General features: G+C 39.7%; 1 protein-coding gene across 42 annotated transcripts in view; it reads right to left on the bottom strand.

The window, feature by feature from the left end:
- The window catches only part of SOX5 (SRY-box transcription factor 5), a 612,816-nt gene that overhangs the window by 197,660 nt on the left and 394,739 nt on the right, over positions 1-20,417 (bottom strand). For all 42 annotated transcript variants that reach the window (XM_072923570.1, XM_072923583.1, XM_072923589.1 and 39 more), the window contains one exon: positions 17,435-17,645. In XM_072923570.1, coding sequence (XP_072779671.1) covers positions 17,435-17,645 — 211 coding nt within the window. The remainder of the gene's footprint in view (positions 1-17,434; positions 17,646-20,417) is intronic.

Below are 20,417 nucleotides of genomic sequence, written 5' to 3'. Positions count from 1 at the left end.
GCATGTGAGAGAGTGAGAAATGTTTTATGTGGCAGGCAAGGAGGGGCTGATTTCATCTTTGCTTTTCAGGCTATCATCCTGTACAGTGTCCTGTCAGGAGGGCTGCAGGACCACAGCTGGATGCCCCAGCACAGCCCTTGCTCTGGCTACGAGCTCCAATAGACCCAGCAAGGAGAAGAGTCTGCTCCAAGAAAGGAGAATCTAGGACAACCTATGGAAACCACATCTTTTCCTGGTAGCGCAGCCACCACACAAGGCCACTGTGCCAACTTATTCTAGGAACAAGAACCCTACGGGCCTGACTCTGCAGCTGCTCCTCTCCCAGCATTTCCACTGAGGCAAAAGCAAGCTCTGCTACTGAACCTGGCTCCCAAACTCAACCTGCAATCTCATTTCTGGCTATGCAAATGGGGCTGAACTGTAAAAGGCAAACATTTCCAGGGAGCTTGCTTCCTCAGATCTATGTCTGGTGCCTTCTTGTAAAGCAGTACCTCTGTCAGGCTGCATCTCCCAAGCAGTAATTAAACTTCACTGTGAAGAGGCACACAGCTACTATCACTGTCAACCATACTTGAAAACCACGGAAACTGGACACAGAGAATGACATTCATGTGGCAATCTGTGAAAAAACACCACACAGAAAAAATTATGTTTCCTGAGCCTGCCCTATGCTTTTCACCATGGGACTGATCTTTTCTACCCGTATTCCTGCAGGGATGAAAGAACCCCCGCCCTACAACCAGTACAATACCGCTGTAGCTGCACACTTCTTACAACAAAGCCTTCAGCTCTTCCTTCGTGGCCCACAGCCACTCAGCAGGGCGAAAGTGAACTGAGCAGTGCTCACTGAGCTGGCTGCAAACCCAACCACCTCACTTGCCACACCAGCACCAAAGCACGGCCGGCACCTTGTCTTTGCAGTGGAAGGAAAAAAAAAAGGGTTCAATAGAACAGTTCAGAAAATGTTTGATTCATTGATATCAAAAGTTGAAGAATTATGGATCCCTTTGGTTACAGGATGAGGCACTGCCAGAAAGCAAGACAAAAAGAAAACCATCCGTGGTAGCTGTCCCTTAGCTGCAGGTTTCAGCGTACTCAGCTAGGATTCTCTTTACATTTCCAGCCACCAAAGCTCCCACATACTCCCTCGCACCTTCCTCTTCCCCAAACAGCACAAAGCTTCATATAGGCTAAATCACCGTGCCAAGAAAAACAGAACAACTCTCACCTAAGCTGCATTTATTTACTTATTTCAGAATTTCAAGACCTTTTATAGCATTTGTTGTCCAGGCAAAACTACTTACCTGGACAAATGTAAATATTGATAGCAATTCTGAGAGAAGAAATAAGACTCAAACTCACCTCTTGTGTGTGAGCCCTGCATGCAACAAGCTGAATAAAACCACAGTAAACACCAATTTACATAGACAAGTTTCAAGTCTGGGTGTAAAACCGCCTTCATTGTGTTTCACAAGAAAGTACCAGGACACTTTTAAACTCAAATAACATGAACCTTTCTCTGGAGGGTATACTTTGGCCACTAAATTAATTTTAATGAAGCTGGGGAGTGCCATGTGATGGGCTGTACCCGAGTTTTAGTTCTGCAACCCAGTCTGTGTGTGAGAGGATTTAATGCACAGGCCCACACTGCCCATCCTTGTCAGCTTTGTACCCAGGGTAGGAGAGCTCTACTGAAAGGCAGATGCCAACACCAGTACTCCTGGGTAAGAAAGGGAAAAACTTCAGTATAATGAGATATAAAATTTCCTTACTTGCTGAAGCATTGAACTTTTCCAGCAAATGAACCCAGGGATTCCCAATATGTTCCTAAAATATTGGGTTAATACCAGAGTGCACTTTCCCTGTTATTTTTCATGTCCATGAACCTCTGCATGTCTGGATTCTGCCCAAGTCTGGAAGCAGAAGTGCCAAGGAACATGCGAGAGGCTGTTCTCCTGACAATTCCAATTTGGCTGGTTGCTGGAAACAACAGAAATCCCCACAGAAAACCAGCAATAGCTCATCTCCTGATATGCAGCACATACTGCCTGTCACAAATAAATCAGGAAATGTACAAAAATGGGGGGAAATAGAATAATATTGAGAGAACATGCATTAAAAAAATAAATAAACCCTCTACTCCCTATAAATACACATCAAAGTAGCAGCAGTGGTAGTTGTACCAGCAGTAATAATGATGATGTCAGGAAGGTCTGATTACCCATGCTTACATCCACGCTTTATTCTTACAAATTTTATAAAGCCTATTTGCGCATCTAATTAATATTTTCAGAGGGTAAAAGAAAATCTTGCTTTTTCAAGGGCTTTTTCAAAGTTTTCAGTCTACTGAACATGTGATGATTATTGCTGCTGTGTTCTGCTTAATGACAGAGCCCTTTCCCTGCACAAAGTAAGAAGCCGTTTCTTCCCCACTTTCTATTTCTTTACCCAACTCAGAGGCTCAAAGAATAATATCAAACAATGCCTGAAGAATGGATCAGTTAATGTTAATTTACACAACAAACTAATTACTACCAAATGGTAAAAAAAAAAAATCACATGTGGAAGTTCCTGTCTCCCACGCACACAACTAAACCAGTAGCCATCTGTCTCAGCCTGGGAGCTCTCAGTGACAACCGAGTGAAGCAAGGCAAAGGATGAATCCAGACACACTAAGCTGCTCCCTCTGACACAAACCCATGGCATTCTAAAACCATTGTCTCTATATGGTGATCGTAGAAGTAGCAGTTTTTCCTCTCCTGTTTATAAAACAAACAACTTGCATCAGTAACTGCCTTGTTGGTTAAATTTTACCACAACCCCAAGAATTTAGGATCAGGTCTAAAATATCTCCATCTATCAGCTGTAATCCTTCCTCCCCACATTTTCTCTGCAATACTCTTTGCAACAGCCCTATCAGAAAGCAAGATGCAAGATAGTCTTTGAATCTGCTTACACTATGTTAGACAACATGATGAGAAAATGTGCTTTTTTTGTTTGCACATTTTTTTCTCAACCTGAGAAAGCAATTTTCTCCCAAATCTTGAAAAATCAAAGTCAGTACAATTGTTAAACACTTTTATGGGATGCTCATTAAAAACTGACAGGGACAAAAAAGCTAGGGACAAATCCTGAAGCATTTGTTCAGTTTTAAGTCTCACTGAATTTAATGTGAGTGTTACTTTATAGAGAACTTCAATACCAGGTCCTTCACATGAATGAGGACCTTGGCATTTTGACTGTTAATTATTCTCTGACTAGCTCGCATCTAGTGAAACAAACTAAACACAATATTATCCCCTAAGCTCTGTTCAGGAAATCTCAACTCCAATATTCTCAGCTCTCTGTGAGATCAGAACTCCAGCAGTCATCAAAGAAAGTGCTACACATGAATAGGAGCAAAATATCAGAGTTTAGATTCACAGTACAGATTTCAGAGAAAGAAGTGTTTTCCCCCTAACATTAAAAACTTACAAATCTTTCTTTGTTTGACTATAAGGAAAAATTTTCATATTGCAGAATTATGTCTATGTATCTCATTTGAATCAGGCCCCCCTTTTATGTTTCTGTGAATCCCACTGAAGTGTCAAAGTGCAAGCCTTCATTTTATTAGAAAGAGACAAGCCAGTATAAGGTAAAGACTAAAGATGTTTTAGTAAAGATGAAATGTCTATGAACTTGTGCTTCTAAGTATTTCTCTATTCCAAAAGAAAGAATATGTTTCAGATAGCCTGAAATAATCACAGAGGAGGAACGAGTGGCACGGCAATCTAAAACAAGGCCCCTGTAATCTCATATTCATGAAGTAACACAGTCATCATTTCTACAGGGCCAGAACAGTATCGACAGTTTAAATGAAGTAAACAAGAAAGAATCACAAGAGAATCCACATAACCAAACAATAATGCCTAATTATTCTTCATTCATAGTCCTTAACAGAATTATGAGATATTAAAAAAAATACAGCGAAAGGATTCTCACATACAGCTAAGAGCATAAAGTTTTACATAATAAAATACATCCAATGAAGTGGAGGGGGAAAAAGCTATTTTTCTGTTGCTCAGCCCTATCTAGCCTCTTTTTTTTTTTCATCATAAAGAGCAGCTTTCCATGAATGAAAACTTATAATCCTTCACAAGAATTTCACTTTTTTTCACATTTCACAATGTTTTCACTTTTTAAAGGTGCATTTTATAGATGATTGGCTACTATTGGGGGGGGAAGGTGGGAAGAGACAGGGCATGGGAACTACAATTCCAGTTCAGCAACTACAATTCCAGTTCAGCAAAGTCCAGTTCTTGGTATAACAAGTGAACTAAGACAGCTTTCAACATGGATTTGGAGTGTGAAATGAAGCACTGGGTGTTGTATCAGTGAGTGGGGTAAGACAGAAAAAGGAAGGGCCATCCACCACAGTGTGTGTTGCAGAAAAACCTGTACCTGCTTTTGGGGGATACTCTGGACACCTCACAGTCCCTGGACTGTGACTGACATCAGGTCTCTTCCCTCCTCTTTCACCCCAAGTAGCCTCAAGCAGCTCTCATAGCCAAAAGTCAACCTCTAATTTTAGTTCCCACTCCTGGCATATGTTGTGTCCTAGATCACTGAAAGCCTTGAATTAATACATTACCACACAGTATTAAGCTACAGAACTGACAGCTTTATGGACCAAATTCAGCCTGGGAGGAAAGCTATTGCTTAAACAATCCCACTGCCCTCTCCACGAAGGAACAAGATTTTAAAAAAAAAAAAAAAAAAAAAAAAAAAAAAAAAGTCAAACAAAAAGGTCTCCACTAGTATTTTGCCCATCCCAAGATTAATCAGATTGCTATTGTCAGGGAGTAGGAAGGTCTGACAAATGTTAAAGCACAACTTTTTACCTCCTTATACTGAAAAGCTTGAAAAAATTGTCTCCCTGTTCAGTTTTCCCACAATGTTGCCTGGTTATGCAAATACAGCAAGCATCTCCATTCTTCTCTTCTTGATGCTTTTTCACCTGCCTTTATGTCTACAGGGACTTGTCTGCCAGCACAGCTGAGGCAGCTGAGTTAAATACAGGCATACTGCATACTGCGTGCCCCTGAGAACCCTCAGGAGTGCAGTGGGTGGTACCTACAGCCTAATTTCTGGTGAACATTTACAGTGTCCAGTACAAGTAGATCAATGGTTAGCACCAACTTGTGAGAAATCAAGGATGAAATGGAACTGGCAGCTGAACTCTCTCCAGCATTTCAATGGCAGTTTGTTCCATGCTATATTTATGGCATAAGGCCAGAACAAAAGCATCAGCCAACAAAACGAGTTTACAGAGAACTATTAGAAACATTTTGCAGTCTGGCAATGTAAGACAGCACCTCTCATTGTTTTGTCTTTGTGAGCCCCATTACTTTAAAATATTGGGTCATGTATACTGTGCAGCACCCACTGGGTGCTGTGTTTTCCCATCCAGTAACCTGTCTAACAATAAAATAACAATAACGAAAAGCCCCATTATTGTCTCAAAAAGACTGCATCTTCTTTTCAGCAGGAAGAGCAAGGTCCTAAACTGTTATATTATGTATACTATTCATTTAATAATTCTATGCTTAGTTATAGAATGACTACCAGTGAAAGCTCCCTAATTCATCTGAACTCAGACAGGACTGACTTGGCCAATCCAGGAAGAGAAGAATGCATTTTGCTTGGCTAGGCATCCCAGACATCCCATACCCAAAAGCTTCACAGGGGCCGTGAATCAATTAGATGACACAGCAAGAGGAAATGCACCAAAAAAAAAAACCACAAAAAAAACCCACCAAAAAAACCTTAAAATAACCTTCAGTGAAACATCTCCATATTTAGTTAAACACCATTGCTGATTAAAGCTGTACATGAGATCAGTGTGGAATCCAGAATTTTTGCAGCTGACAATCATTAGCAAGAGCCTGCTGTCCTCTAGTTTCATCTTCCTGTATGAATTTCATATACATGGAAATATAACTATTTGGAAATACATGGCTTTATTTAGGTCCTGTATATAGATGTCTCAGCAAAAATGCATTAACATGTTTTAGAGTTTTCAACAAGCCAGTAAACCTACAGGATCAAATGAATACACAGTAACCACTACAGTGAAACAATTTTTCTGGTTAGTTGTTGACTTTTTTGTTTTTTCTTTTTTTTTCCCCCCAATGCCTGACTCTGTGGGAGATAAGATGCTCAGTTACTGAAATGGAATATGTGTTATGGGCAAAAGAGAAAAGAACAAGAAGTTTATCATAAAAACATCAGGGTGCATAAAAAAACCAGGAGACTTTCTTATTCCATGTGATCTTTGTCTCTAGACTATTTACCTTAAGATTGTGTGGGCTAATTTACAGTGCAAGACTAATGCAACATTCCAAACTGTACTGCAAAAACAGGACTTGAGGATAACCACTTCCAAGGCAGGAGAGACACTTTCCTTTCTGATAAAGCACTTGGACACCATTTCTAACTTTGAGACTTTTGTATCTTTGGCTTTATCATTCTTGTTTGTTGGCAGCGCAGTACAGTAATTATTTGGATTTTTTTTTGAGACGGAAATAATATTTTCCTTTGGGCATATGGGCTGGCTTTTGCAACTGCAGTTCCTAGATATTTAGGCAAACAATTATAATTAGTAGCCAGGTAGCATGTCCCATACACAACCAACAGTCCCTGCTGGACTTCACATCCACAGACCTCATCTCCTGTGTGTCTATTATTTACTTGCAGATCTAATAATTTAACGAATTATAGCTAAAAGGCTCAGATGAACAATGGAGTTTCCTTGTTCATTGCAGTGTAGGAAATTACTTTTTCTCCCTGAAAGAATCTGGAAGGAAGAATCTGGCTCTCTGTGTCACATATCTGTGCTTCTCCTTCCTTGTGCTGTCTAAGCCAGTACTTTCTGTACCCCAAAAGGCAATTCATACTGCACTGTACTTAGATACAAATATCTTACCAGCTAGGCAATAAAGTTTTCCACCAGTTGGACTTGGCTGACTTGGCTGTTGTTGTTACCTTTCAGTTCTTTTAATCCTGCTCCTTCTAGGAACAGGCCTAATCCCTGTCTGTAGAGGGGTAGAAAAAAACAAGTCATGTTGGGTTGTTTACCAATCCTGTGGTGGGTAAAATGTTGCTTTCCTAAAGCTCTTGCATATTCAGTGGGAGTGATGAACTTGGAGCTTGAGTGCAGAATTTGGTCCACATCACCCTGAAGTGTCTATTAACTCTCCCACACTCAGAAATAAATGAAGACGAGATTTCTCTCAAGCACAATGAGCCTAAAATATAAACTATGCTCCTCACAACAGGAAGACCAGGAATTCAGCTTCAGTCAGATGGCTTTCTCCTCCTCCCTCCAACCTGCACCAGTTAGAAGAGGGCAGGATGCTCTTTCAGTCCCAGGATGTGCCCTGCTCAGGGCTCCTCCAGAGCACAAGCCAGCAGGACCCTCCAAAGGTACACATGCTCTCCTCACACCAAACTTCTGTGACACCTCAGGTTTAAGCTTTTAGATTTTTCAGATTCTGTGCTGTTTTTGTGTGCACTTCTGAGCTTCATATTATAGGATGGTGAGCTCTCTTCACAGAGCAGGGAGACAAAACAATTCCTTCTCTAAGCTGGGGACCAATGACAAATGATCCATATCTCAGGCCCAAGAGCACAAACAACATGGGGCAGAGAGAGAAAAACAAGCAGGATGGGACTTCATGGGTTAAAGCTGTAACTTAAAGCTGCAATTAACTCCAAAACGCAAATGGAGCATTATAAAGTAAGAGACTCCGTGAGCAGTCGTGGATTTTGTGACCATTTTGGTTCATCTTGACTGGCTCTTGTGCTGCCCAAGGTGGATCCATTGAGGAGATCGTTTTAATAAATCCCTGCTTTATTCTTTAACTCTGTCCAGCCTCTGTTCTAGTGCAGCCTTCTCAAGGCATCACCCATTTTGGAGACGTGCAGGGCACAGCTTGTTTCCCTCCACTCACTCTGGAAGCAATGCTTGCTCTCCCCAAGCCCAGCAGTTCCTTGGAAAACCTTGAAACCACCACTCATATTTCCACCTTTTACCCCACACCGCAACCCCAGCTGTGTTGCCAGCTGTCAGTCACTGCTCCATTTGTCTCCAGGAGGGTGAATCAGGAGGAGGAGGAAGGAATAACGTGGGAGGACTTCTGCATTGATTAGAAATGTTTGGGGTGGGAAGGAGAGGGGGGAAAAGGAGGGAGAAAGAGATGGAGATAGATTAGAGGGCAACAAAACTGGAGAGGAAGATAAACAGAGCCAAAAAGAAAAATGTCCTTTGCTCATGTAAATGGCTCTCTGCTCCCAAACCCTCTGTATGACTAATGCCATGCTGTGGTGTGTAAACCTCTCGGGCACATAACACAAACAAAGCACAACTCGGCCTGAACAAACAAAGGCCTAAGCAACAGTGATTGAATTCATCTTAAAACAACAAATCAATTCTTCCCTATTAATGCCCTAAATACCAGCATAGGAGCACTGTCCTGTTGTAATAAACAGCCATGTGTTCAATTACCGTCTGTTTTCCCAACTACTGCTCTCTCCAGTAATTACACCATGCAATGCATTCTACATTGACATTATATTAATGTGCTGGGAGGAGAAATCTTAAATACAAATTAAATCAAGGCTAAACATCCCAGAAAGCCTTACCCAGTCACACAAGCGCTAACAGGGCATTCTCCAGCAGAAAGCAAAGCTTGATCATTCACTCCTCACTTTCCTCCTCTAGATAAATAAATACATTAAAATGAAAGCTTCAAAGAGCTCTATTGCCCCAAAGACCAGTGCAGCAAATCTTTCTTAAGCTCTCGCAAGCCTACTTCACCGAAGTACATGAATGCTCCCAACCAGGAGCATGATGTTGAGTATCAGCTTATCTCATATCAGCCAAACAGCAGCAACAAATCCCCTTCAACAACAGACAGGTGACAACAAAACGGGGCAAGAAAAACAAAAGCAGAGAACTTTGTGGACTGAGACAAAAGCAGGAGAATAAAAGTTTAAGAAAAGGTTTCCTACCCCTTTACAGAACCATCGAACAATTTCTATTGACTGCTGAATAGCACACAGCAAACAGACCAAACAAAAGATATGATGAAAGACATATTTACTCATGCAGGGCTCCTTTCCCCCACCTTTCTTTCCTTTTCACATACACCCACACTGCACCGTTTGCATTGTGTTGTTAAATAACCAATAGCAAACCAGAGGAAACACTGGAAGGGTTTCTATGATGCTGTCAAGCACCAGACAGATGCTTGGCAGTGTCAATATGTTCTTTACATTTGGGTTCTGCCAACGTTTGAAATTAAAAATAAAATAAGAATAATAATACTGGGAGAGGAAGAGAAAGATGGCAGTGAGTTAGTGCATGGATGTACAATAAACTTTTAAATCAGTGGAGTATCATCCTACCTACCTTCTGGGTTTTACTTCAGCAATTTGAACTGTTATGAAAAAAAAAAAACAAAAAACAAATACAGCTTTTCTTTTTACTGTGTACTGGATGCAAGATTTTTTATAGAAAGTAAAGTAAAATCCTGGAGATTCCCAGGTCCTCTAAAATAGACTCCGAGGTTTCGGCTGCAAAGACACACCAAGCACATCTAATGTTGTATGTTCCAAAATCTGCTCCAAAATAAAATGCCCTAGGTGCTGCAAAACTTTGCTGACTTGAGGCTTCAGAAGGCATAGAAATTTGCACATTTGGAGAAAATTGAATTTTGAAAGCTTTTCTGACTAATAGTACAGATTGCCCTCAAAACCACACTGTGTAACATTCAGATATATTTAAGTGTCTGTAAAACAACTGTTCATTTGTCCTTCTCAGGTCATTAGATACAAAATGCCCCCAAAACCTCACTAGGTTTTGCAACTCATTTTTGTTTGACTAGTTTGCGTTTTTTCATTTCCAAGTCAGGGGAAAAACTGCCAAACCAAGTCAGGGGAAAAGCTGTTTCCACCTGACCCAAAGTGTCATATTCAATCCTAATTGAAATGTTTTCATTTCTCTTTCAGATTAATCATCTTCAATATTTAAAAACAAAAAATATCATTTCCAAAGAAACATTTTGTCTAAAAATGTTGACTGTTCCAAATTTTCTACTAGTTTTTGGCTAAAATTAACTTGTTGAATTGTTAAATGCTATCAGTCCTTAATTATTTTTAACAGGTTTTAGGGTGCTTAGGGCACAAGAGTTCCCCCCAACTCTCCTTTATTTGGTTTTTGAGCACTTTTTGAATTTATACATCATAGAAATCATACACATACAGCATGCTTTCTCCTGAGGCAATGCAGAAGCCACAGTACAATTAAACTGTATGAGAAGGGAAGGTACTGAAAGGAATTCTGCCTTCCCAGTGCAGCCTATGTACAGTGCAGGAGATGTATACAGATGCACAGAGCTGGCAACTCTAAAGCCACCTTAAAAATACCAATGTTAAACAGACATATATCTAATAAAACTCAGCAACAGCTCCAAACTTGGGAGTGTTTTTACAAGGCTACTTCATTAGCTAAATAAGCAAGTGGGAGTTGCTGCAAAAGTTGCTCCTTGCCTTACTAGAGGCTTTCCCTTGCTTCCGGTAAACAGAAGACACAAGACAGCCTTGTGAATAGCTCATGGCACAGGCTGAGAGCTAAAGCTAATCAGACAGGATGACAGGTCATCTTAATCAGCTCCAAAAGCCAATGCACATGCTCGTCCCAGCTCCTCACCTCCCCTTTCCGCATCGCTCTCTCTCTCTCTCATTTGGCTGAATCTCCCCCTTCCCCCTCCACTCACTTCCCACAAATGGTGCTGTTAAGACAGGGAGCCCTTCAGGTCTCAGCATCCAGGGCGCAGGTGGTGAGCAAAACTTTGAAGTGAGCTCTCCACTAACTCTAGAGCCGGCCGTGCCTCCTCCGTCAGCAGCTCTTATTAAAAAAAAGACCAAGCATCCACTAGAACAAAACCAAGCAGGCCTATTTAATTAGGGCAAATACTTGATATCCACTTCTTCATGTTAAACCGCACAGTCACACAAGCCTGGGAGGTCTGATTGATTTTAAAATGCACGGTCATAACAAGCATCTCAGGGGTAAGAGAAAGGGGAAAAAAAAATCCCACAAATCCTGCTAGCTCAACAAATAGGTTCCAGCTAAATGATGTGTATGCTGCCCAGATTAAGATGTTACTATTCAGCAAGGGCTTGAACCTTTAATGTGAGGGACAAGAGGCCTGAGAAACAGGTGGCTTGCTCTTCACTCTTGAATAAATGACATCCCTGAAAGCCGCAGCACACGAGCACACACAAGGAGCTGGCACACTCCCCCACGTACATCTGGGTACTGCAGACTGGGGCAGAGGCCCCTCCAGCACTCATCCAAGGACCAAAACTAAGGTCACAAAGCTAATGGCTTTTCCAGGGGAGGGGGAAATGAAAACAGAATAGTAATAATAAAAAAAAAGATAAAATTTAAAAAGAGCACACAAAAAACCAAAGGTTAACTGCAAGCTGATCTAGGTGGAATACAACAGGGGAAACACACAGCAAAATTATGTGGGGTCAAAGGTGACAGCAAATTTTGAAAACCCTTACTCCTCACAGCTGGTGAGGAGTCTGGCTACTTGGGGGATAAAAGGCAGACAGGAGCCCAAATAATTATTTTTGCCTTGCTGAACTACTTATATGTTGTGCTGTTAAAGATAAGAAGTGAAAAGAGAAAGCATTCTGCTTTGGCTCACGCTTGTTCAATATTATGGAGTGAACATAACCCAAAAAGAAATTTTAATTGTAGAGATTCATCACAGGAGACTTTCATTCTGAATCAGGGAGGGGGAGAGAGCGACTGCATCTTCTCTCCAAAAGCACTAGTTTCCTGTATCTCACTTGACCATAATGCTTTCTTCTATATTTGAGATGCTGCATCAGCACCTCAGATGCCTTTATCAAAAGGAAGAAGAAAAATCCAAAAGTTAAAAACCTTTGAGGATGTAAGAGGAGAGAGTTGGAAGGGAATCTGAGCAAATTTTGAAAATGTCCATTGAAATAAACCGTGACTATCAGGCTAAACTGTTGGGAAGGAAAACACTTAAAAACTGAAGGCAACAAATGAATAAACTTCACTTTGAACAAGTCAGAGTTGGCAAGGCTTCAAATTAGGCTACCTCTGTTCTAGAGTTCAAGCACTTGTTAATAAAAATTTAAACTACAGTATTTAACAGGGCCTTCTTTCCACATAGGCCTATTTCACAAATAAACTTTGAAATGTTTTAATTATTTTTTATTTGTATCAGCAGTATGTGAAGGCACATTTCCATATGGCAGGGTCTTTGAAAGAAGCAATGGAAGTTTGATGCTGGCCTGCTCTACAAGAAAAGACACATTTTCTGGTAACAGACTGCAGAGATGAGCATAGAACCACAAGGCACCTGAAGCATCCTTCCACGGCAGCAGGACTGCACGAGCAAAACTTGAAAGTACTCAGCTTCAAAGTATCCTTGTTCGTCCTTCCATGGAAAAGCATTACAAAGCTTCTTCAACACGCACTCTGTCAAAGGGGCAGTGAGGAACCAAATAAAATAACTTTAAACCTCAACCAATTACACTGTCCTTAGGCCTTTCCTGAATCTGTGCACTTTATTTCCTCCCATCTCACCAGACGTGATTTAAAAACAAGGGTCTGCATTTCAAAGGCCACCCTTCTTGTGCCCATGAATGGCCTGCTCTGGAATCTATGGCTTAAAAAGAGGGAGACCTTGATCTTTTTACAAGATTTGCTGATGAAAAGTTTGATAATGTTAGGAGATACTCCACCTAGAGAGTCTGAATTCAGTATGGGTCACTTTTATAGATTATAGAACTGCTTAAACAACAGTCATTTAAATTACCACATTAACAGGTGTTGTGATTTATAATGTAAATTTGAACATCAAATACAAATAGCCTTTAGGGGATGTTCAGAAGACAAAAATCATGCCCAAGAGGCTCTTCTCATCCCTTTTTTCATGACAAGTAATTACTTACAGTCCTGCTGCCTACTATAATACATGAGGCTCTAGTACCCTCATTGCCTGTTAAAGCTCTGCAAACACACAGTATTCCCTTCTTACCAAACAGCTGAGATGAATTGTTCCCCCTCTGAAGACCTAAGGACTCTAAGATCAAAATTTTGGAGCAGGAAAAATATGAAACACAATAAATAAATAATTTATGTGTGTGTGTTCATATATACTTATGTCTAAATACATAAAATACATTAAACATATTGTGTGCACATATGTATGTGTGTATATCTGCGTACGCGTCTTTATGGAAAATTCAAAGTATTCACTTAACAGCCCAACTGAATTGAGTTTCAGAGGTCCTCACCAAGGAGGAAAGGGTCATGTAGACAAATGACTGCATCCACACAAGCTCATTAGGTAGATGTTCACATTATCCTTCTTTATAAAGAATTCCTACAAATTCTGTACAACAACATGGAACTGGCCTCAGAAGACCCACTATGAAGGTTTTAAAGATGAACAGATACATAACCTGTTAAAACTGCCAAAATGGAAAAAGAGGATTGATTCTTAATGAAAAGTTAGGAGATATAAAGAGCCAAAGAATACTCCAGCTTATTCTGAAAATAGGAAGGAATTTACTTGTTTGCCTCTTTCCTTCCCAGAAGCCAAGCCATACGTTTAGGGGAAAGGCTACAGAGATTTTAGAGATTTAATTTTCCACAAGCACAGGCCATAAATTAAAACACAGCAATCCAATCACATTAATAGTGCAAGGAAAAGCTAAGTGGTTGCTTTGTTTTTTTCTTTCACAAACTTGTGTCAAGCTCAGTGACTTCAAAGAGATTTCCATTTCATTTCTACAAATGAGGAGAAGAGACAGAGAGTCTCTGCCATCCTCTGAGTCCTGAAGAAAACAAGAGAAACGTGCCCGTATCTCATTCTAATGATATTAGCTGCTAAAGGAATCCCATGGTCGGCAGACGACCCTCAGGGCAAGGGCTTGAAGTCTGTCACAGTGTGTAAGGCTTCTCCAAACCCACTCCATTATCTTCATTACTGTGTACCAGGAATAAAAGGAGACTGACTCCTCTTCTGGAGCTCAAGTTAGAAAGAACAGAATGTTTAATGTAAAATAACATTGTGTGACTTCAGTAATAGGTTTATGCCTTTGGGGGCCTAAGAATAAAGCTGCATGTATGGATTTTCCACAGAATTTGAGAGAAGAAAAATGAGTGCTGTATTAGCAATGAGTAAAATTTCTGTGAGTTTTAGACCCACTGAAACACTTAAGTGTGTGTCAGCATGACTCATTTTCAATCACATACTTCCATCCAGCAGCAGGAAAAAGGCAAAATTAGGGGGAAAAGAAAAAGAGCAAGGAGCTTTGGAGCTAAGTATCAAAACACCCCCCCCCCCCCAGTCCCCCCAAGTCATACCCAAGGAGCAAGGAGGAAAAGGCAGTGCTGAGCTTTTGGAAGAGCAGGCAGCATGGGTTCCTAAATGGCACATTAACCAAGAGTATATATTCAACAAATCTACATAAAACCATTTATATAAAGAGTGATGCTTCCCTTATCAGCTCCTGTGTGAGTACAGGGAAGTGTTTACATATGTTGCTGCACTCTGAGCAGTATGTTTAAAATGTAAAAATTCTTGTCCTTTACCAACATAACTTACTAATTTTTAATTTTATTTTCTATCAAACATAATTGTAGAAAACCGTTTCCCTTGTAACAATGAAGTTTCTTAGAAAGAGTCAAACCTGTTATCAATACTTTAGAATATCTCACTTGTTTTAAAGCCCATTTCAGAAAAGATAAACCCTTTTCTTGACTGATATGGAGTTTGAATTGAGACCTAAAGTTGTCTAGGCTGCCCTTCCCTTTTTTCTGATTTGGAAGAAACAGGCCATTTGAGAGAATGCTTGAAAAGCACGTTTCCCACAGAAATTCAGAGGACTATTTCAAACAATAAAAAGAGAGCAAGCACAGCCCATTGCACAAGTTAAATAATATATAAACTTTTGAGTACATAGAGAAATGGGAATGTGGCTCATATCTGGTCTTTGAAGGATTCACAGGAAATTGATTTAATTAAACCTCAACTACTGGTGCAAATGTTTCCCTTTCTTCCCAAAGGGAAATAAAGTATTAAATTATTCTTGTTGACATAATGCAGCAAAGCTTAACCAAGATTCTTGATCTTCATCCCACAAAGCTTTACAAACTAGCAAGACTAAAAATCATTACTGAAATATGCATTTATCACAAATTGCTGCATTTTTACCTACATGTACTATCAAAGATTCCCACTTGTAACACCTCATTCAAAGAGAAATTCATTAATATGGTAATTACCTGACTAGCAACCAGTGATGACTGACAATTTTACTTTAGCACTACATGAACAAGACATGACAATAATTTTCTGCTGGAGTTCAAACAGAGAAGACACTGTGTTGTATGGTATATATCTCATTTAGGGAAAAACACTCATATTTGTAGAGGATCTCTAAGAACAGTCTAGCCATCTGCACCCAGAAATATATATTTTTTAATTAGCCACTCTAAAAACAACCATGTTGGCTGAAGGAAAGGGGGAGGGAGGCTTGTCAAAATGATGTATTTGTCCCTCACCACCTTTCAGTGCTCTTATGCAAGTCTAATTTTCTTCCTAGCCACCTCACCTCTCTGGCCCCCTTTTGTTTCATGTCCCATTTCCCATTCTCTTCTAACTTCTGAACTTTTGTTAGTTCGCTTTTAAGGAGAAAGGGAAAAAAAGCTCAACTCTTTCCTATTCATTTTTTCCTGGATGGGGAGTAAGCAGAGACATGAATATGGCACCCTCATAATGATTTAACTAGGGCTTAATGAAATTTTCATCACAACCTGCTGTTCAATTTAATGGCCTTTGAAAGACAATAGAACAATGGCTAGAGGGAAGAAAAGATTTTTTGTTGCACGCATTTGTAAAGCCCAGCATTCAGTTGCTCCCCCTCCTCTCTCTCCCAATCTCCTCACAAAGCTGTAGATCTTTTGTTTGTACTGTATATTTTCATTTTAGTAGAGCTGAGATAATGCACAAGCTCTGTAACCATTCTCATGTCTATCGGTGGCCTTTCCTTAATGGAATCTGTGCAGCTTGTACAACCTCATACTCAACAGAGTATTTATACACTGCCCAGAACTCCTTGTTCTTCCCTCTCTCAGATAAAAGCCTGGTCTTCTTCCCACCCATTCCCCCCGCAATCTCTTCCTTCCAAAGGCACAAGGTATGCTATGGCACTGACCATTACATCTACCTAAATGCAAAAGAAATGTTGTAAGTAATATTAAAAAAAAATGCTCAGACAAAGAATTTGCTTCCCAGCAGCCCCCTACTGCGTGCTCCAGTCAAGAAAAGCCTAATTTACAATCCTGTCATGCTCCTGTATGTGCCAGCATGCTTGTATCCATACTTCTGCTCCAGTATGCAGGTTGTCCCGAAATTTTCTTGTGGGTGCTGTCACTTCATGCTTTGAGCACTGATATGGGCCCTGAAAGCCCTGCTTTTAAGCATTTGGAATAGATTTCTGTAACAGGATAGGTGAGTGTGAATGAGAATGGAGTCTCACTGCTGTGCCATAGGAAACAAGGCTCAGTATGCTCACACAATTGGCTCACAGTGCGCCAAAAAGACAGCTGTAAATAAGCATGCAGATACCTACAGAGAGCATAACAAGAACTTCATCTTCCAGTAAGGACTTGGACTCTTCCCCAAGCAGGGAAAAATTAAAATTCCTCATCTTTGGTCTTAGTCCCAAGCCCAAAGAACACGAGTCCCATCACCACCAGCTGGAGAGAGGGTCTCAAAAGACACTTGTTTTCCAGAAAGTTCACCTAGGAGCCAAAGCTGAGACTTGCTGGCCACACATAATGCAGGGAACACCTGCATTCCCTGTTTGTACAGCACCTGCACTACACATAAACAGACCATGATCTGTCCCACACAAAACCCTTCACAAACTCCCAGTTTACCTTCTTACCTTTCAAACAATGACTGGCCCACTAGATCATTTCACAAAAACACTGACACTGATGATAAATAATACTTCTTTTAGTTCTAGAAATTGGGAGAGTAGTGGTGTAAAAGCCCCCAGGTGATTAAAATTAGCTTACTGCAGGCATATTGAGGAATTTGCCACTGTAACAAAAAGACCAATAGACTCTCTTTTTTGGGAAAATCTAAAAGCATTAGCTATGATGGGACACTGGTAAAATTTACCTCTAATGTAGAAAAGAACTGTAAGATCTGCTGGCAAGGAAAAGCAAACAGAGCAGAAAATGGCACAATTAGAAAGTATATGTATCCAAAGGATCTGGAGAAAAGAAAAGAACACAGAAAATTTTGGCCAGCTTCCCAGGCCTTACCTTCTGGCTCATTTTTGATGAGCTCTTCCATTTTCCTTTGCTTCAGGGTGTCCACGACATCTGCCAGGCTCCCCTTGCGCCGCTCCGGGGTTCCTAGGGCTGTGCTGGACAAGGACTCTCCACTCTGGCGCCCACCTTCTTCTGCCTTTAGGGGTGAGGTAGATGAGTTGTGCGGGGCAAATGAAGACATCACTTTATTGCCATCAACTTCCTGAAAGGGGAGAAAAAACAAGATGAAACGTTCCTTTCTTTTCTTGAATAAGGGGGGGGGGGGGAAATAAATCGACAGAAAGAAAGGAAGAAAAATCCTTTGTTCTTTGAGTTCATTGCTACTTGTTCTTCTGTTGAAACCTTTAAAAAAAGGCATGCAAAGCTTCAAAAACACCCAGAACAAAGCCTATCCATAAAGCATAAACCAAGATTGCAGGCTGGAGTGAACAAAGATCAGCTTGCAAGAGAGAAACATAAAATACAGTTTTTCCCTAATTGAGAAGAAGTGTTGTTCTCATCGGTTTCCTAATAACAATGGTATTGATTACCTGTAATTGTTTGTTCTTTTACAGCTCTCTTTCTAAAAAACCCTTCAATTTTCACAAGGACCATTAATTTCCTGACTTTATAAAGTACTTAATGCCTTGACTGGCTAGTTGTTTTAAGAAAGAAAATAGCAACTAAACATTAAATGTCCTTTGCCATATGACATACTTTTACTCACAGTTCAAGCAGTTCTCCCATCTATAAAGGATGAAGCAATTGCTTTCTGTTTCCTAATTCTATTCTCTTCTGTCTTAAACCTTCAGCTCTTGTAGAAACAGTATTTTTCACAAAGGTGGTCCTAATGACTTTCCCTGGCAGCACAATGGCAAAACTCTGATTTCCTGGAACATATATACAACCCTCCTCACACGAGAGCCCACAGAGGTCTACTCATTAATTTTAATGGAAAGCAAAACTGGTTCCAGCATCTTCAAACTTGCCTTCATTAACATAAGAACCTTCTCCTCCACATCTCCTCCAACTTTAAGCAACGTTCTCTGCACATATTCCTCCTCCTTTCATGTCTGTTGTACCCTACCCTTCTGTACACATCTCCCAAACACATTTTTCCAAATCTTGTATTTGTCATCTGTACCTGAAAAACTTAGGTCAATGTCTCCAAACAAAGATTGCAGCAGAGTAATACACTGCATAAAATATAATGCTGTAAACATAAGTAGTTTTTATTTTTATGTGATTTCCCAGTTTTTTTTTTCACTATCCTATTTTTGAACTCTAGTTGTTTAATGAATATTGGTTTTTAAATAAGCCACTGGATCATCTTGTTATACGAGTTACAGACTTGGTTGAAAAAGTCTTAATTTTTTAATTGTTTTTATTTTTGCACTGCATTTCAGAGGGTATGAAGGTGCTATATATGTCTATAAATATGCACACACTGATTTTTGATAGTGATTTTTGTTATAATTTTATCTTTTTGAGTAATTTTAACATCTCTGCTCTAATAAATCACAGTATTTCAGAAAAAAAAATTTTTATGAAAGAACATAAGTTGCTATAAATTATTTTAATAAAATCTGGGTAAAGCTACATGGAAAACATGCAATAAAGAAAGTATATTTGTTTTCACAGGCTACTTTGTTGTGGCAAAAAGATTACCTATGGTTAAGAAAACTTTAAATGCAAACAGTTTTGAGCAGCTTGAATGTGTTATACTAGTGAATAAATTCCCTAACAGAATCGGATTTAACTGAGATTTCAATCTGGGCCATCATATGCCCCAAAAACCAAACCCAGTGATGTTAATGAGAGACTTTCTACTGACGTCAGTGAGCTTTTGACCAAGCCCTAAAAAATTTTCGAACTCCAATTAACAGAAATGCCCCCTTTTTTTCCTTCTAACTCCCTCCATTTTTTGTTCTGCACTTGCAAAATTCCTAGTTGCTAACACTGGACTTCAAAACTTAGTTGAAGCCAAATGCGATTTTTTCTCATATAGACTTGAGTAAACTTAAACACCAATCTAAACAAGCAAAATGGTTAACTTCAGCATAATTTCAGATTTTATCTAAAATTCAAAACCATTATCACCAAGTGGCTATTTTTTTTTCCCTACACACAAGGCTGGAAGAGGAAATATTTTGAAAGCTGCTTTCTTATTCACACTTTGAGACAGATAAGCCAAATATCATCATCCTTAGTTACACTTCTTAAATCTACCTATGCCGCCAGTCATGTATATGAACAGTGGGTTTCTTCATTTTACCAGGAACTAATTTCTTCTTTTAATCCAAAGCAGGTTCCAAAAGACTTTCACTCCTGTTTCTGTGCGTCACAGACAGAAAGTATCTGTAAAACTTGCCAAAACTTCAGGTATCACAGCTGCTGCTTCCATGCCCATTTGGGGTACATGCAAATGGGATTTTATACGTACAAATATATTCTGAGAATAAAACCAGTTTGTTATAAGAGAAGAAGCAAAAGAACACAAGGATTGAATGACTATGTAAAGTAATATAAGATGGTTTTCAGAATCACAAATTGCTTGGCTTTCAAATGAAACTCAAAAGTATTTTTAAAACTTGCCTTGCTTTCTGGGGAAAAGGAATTGTGATGGGGACAATGCAGCAGTCTGTGAACAAAGCATCTTGAAGGGACTCTGAATAGTCAATTCCTTGTTCTTTCAAATGCACTGTGAAACCACAGAAAATATCACTTTTTTTCCCCTGCATTTCAGCTTCCTACCTGTAAAACAGGCACAAGTAATCTCTTATACTATAAAGGTCTTAGAATGATAAATTCATTAGTAACAGAGAAACTGTCCTACTACAATGTTGGCTAAAAGCAGTTGGAATACCACAGTTAGAAAGACTTCATAGCTGGCTAAGAAAGGAAAGGGGAGTGTTCTACACAGATTTTTTTTTGAAAGGTAAATTAGATACTAAAACATACAATCAAGAAACCATCCCCTGCAATAAGTTTCTTT

The sequence above is a fragment of the Taeniopygia guttata genome, chromosome 1A, assembly GCF_048771995.1.
Source record: "Taeniopygia guttata chromosome 1A, bTaeGut7.mat, whole genome shotgun sequence".
Taxonomy (NCBI): domain Eukaryota; kingdom Metazoa; phylum Chordata; class Aves; order Passeriformes; family Estrildidae; genus Taeniopygia; species Taeniopygia guttata.
The sequence above is the reverse complement of the archived record's forward strand: the minus strand, read 5'-3'. Positions and strand labels throughout refer to the sequence as shown.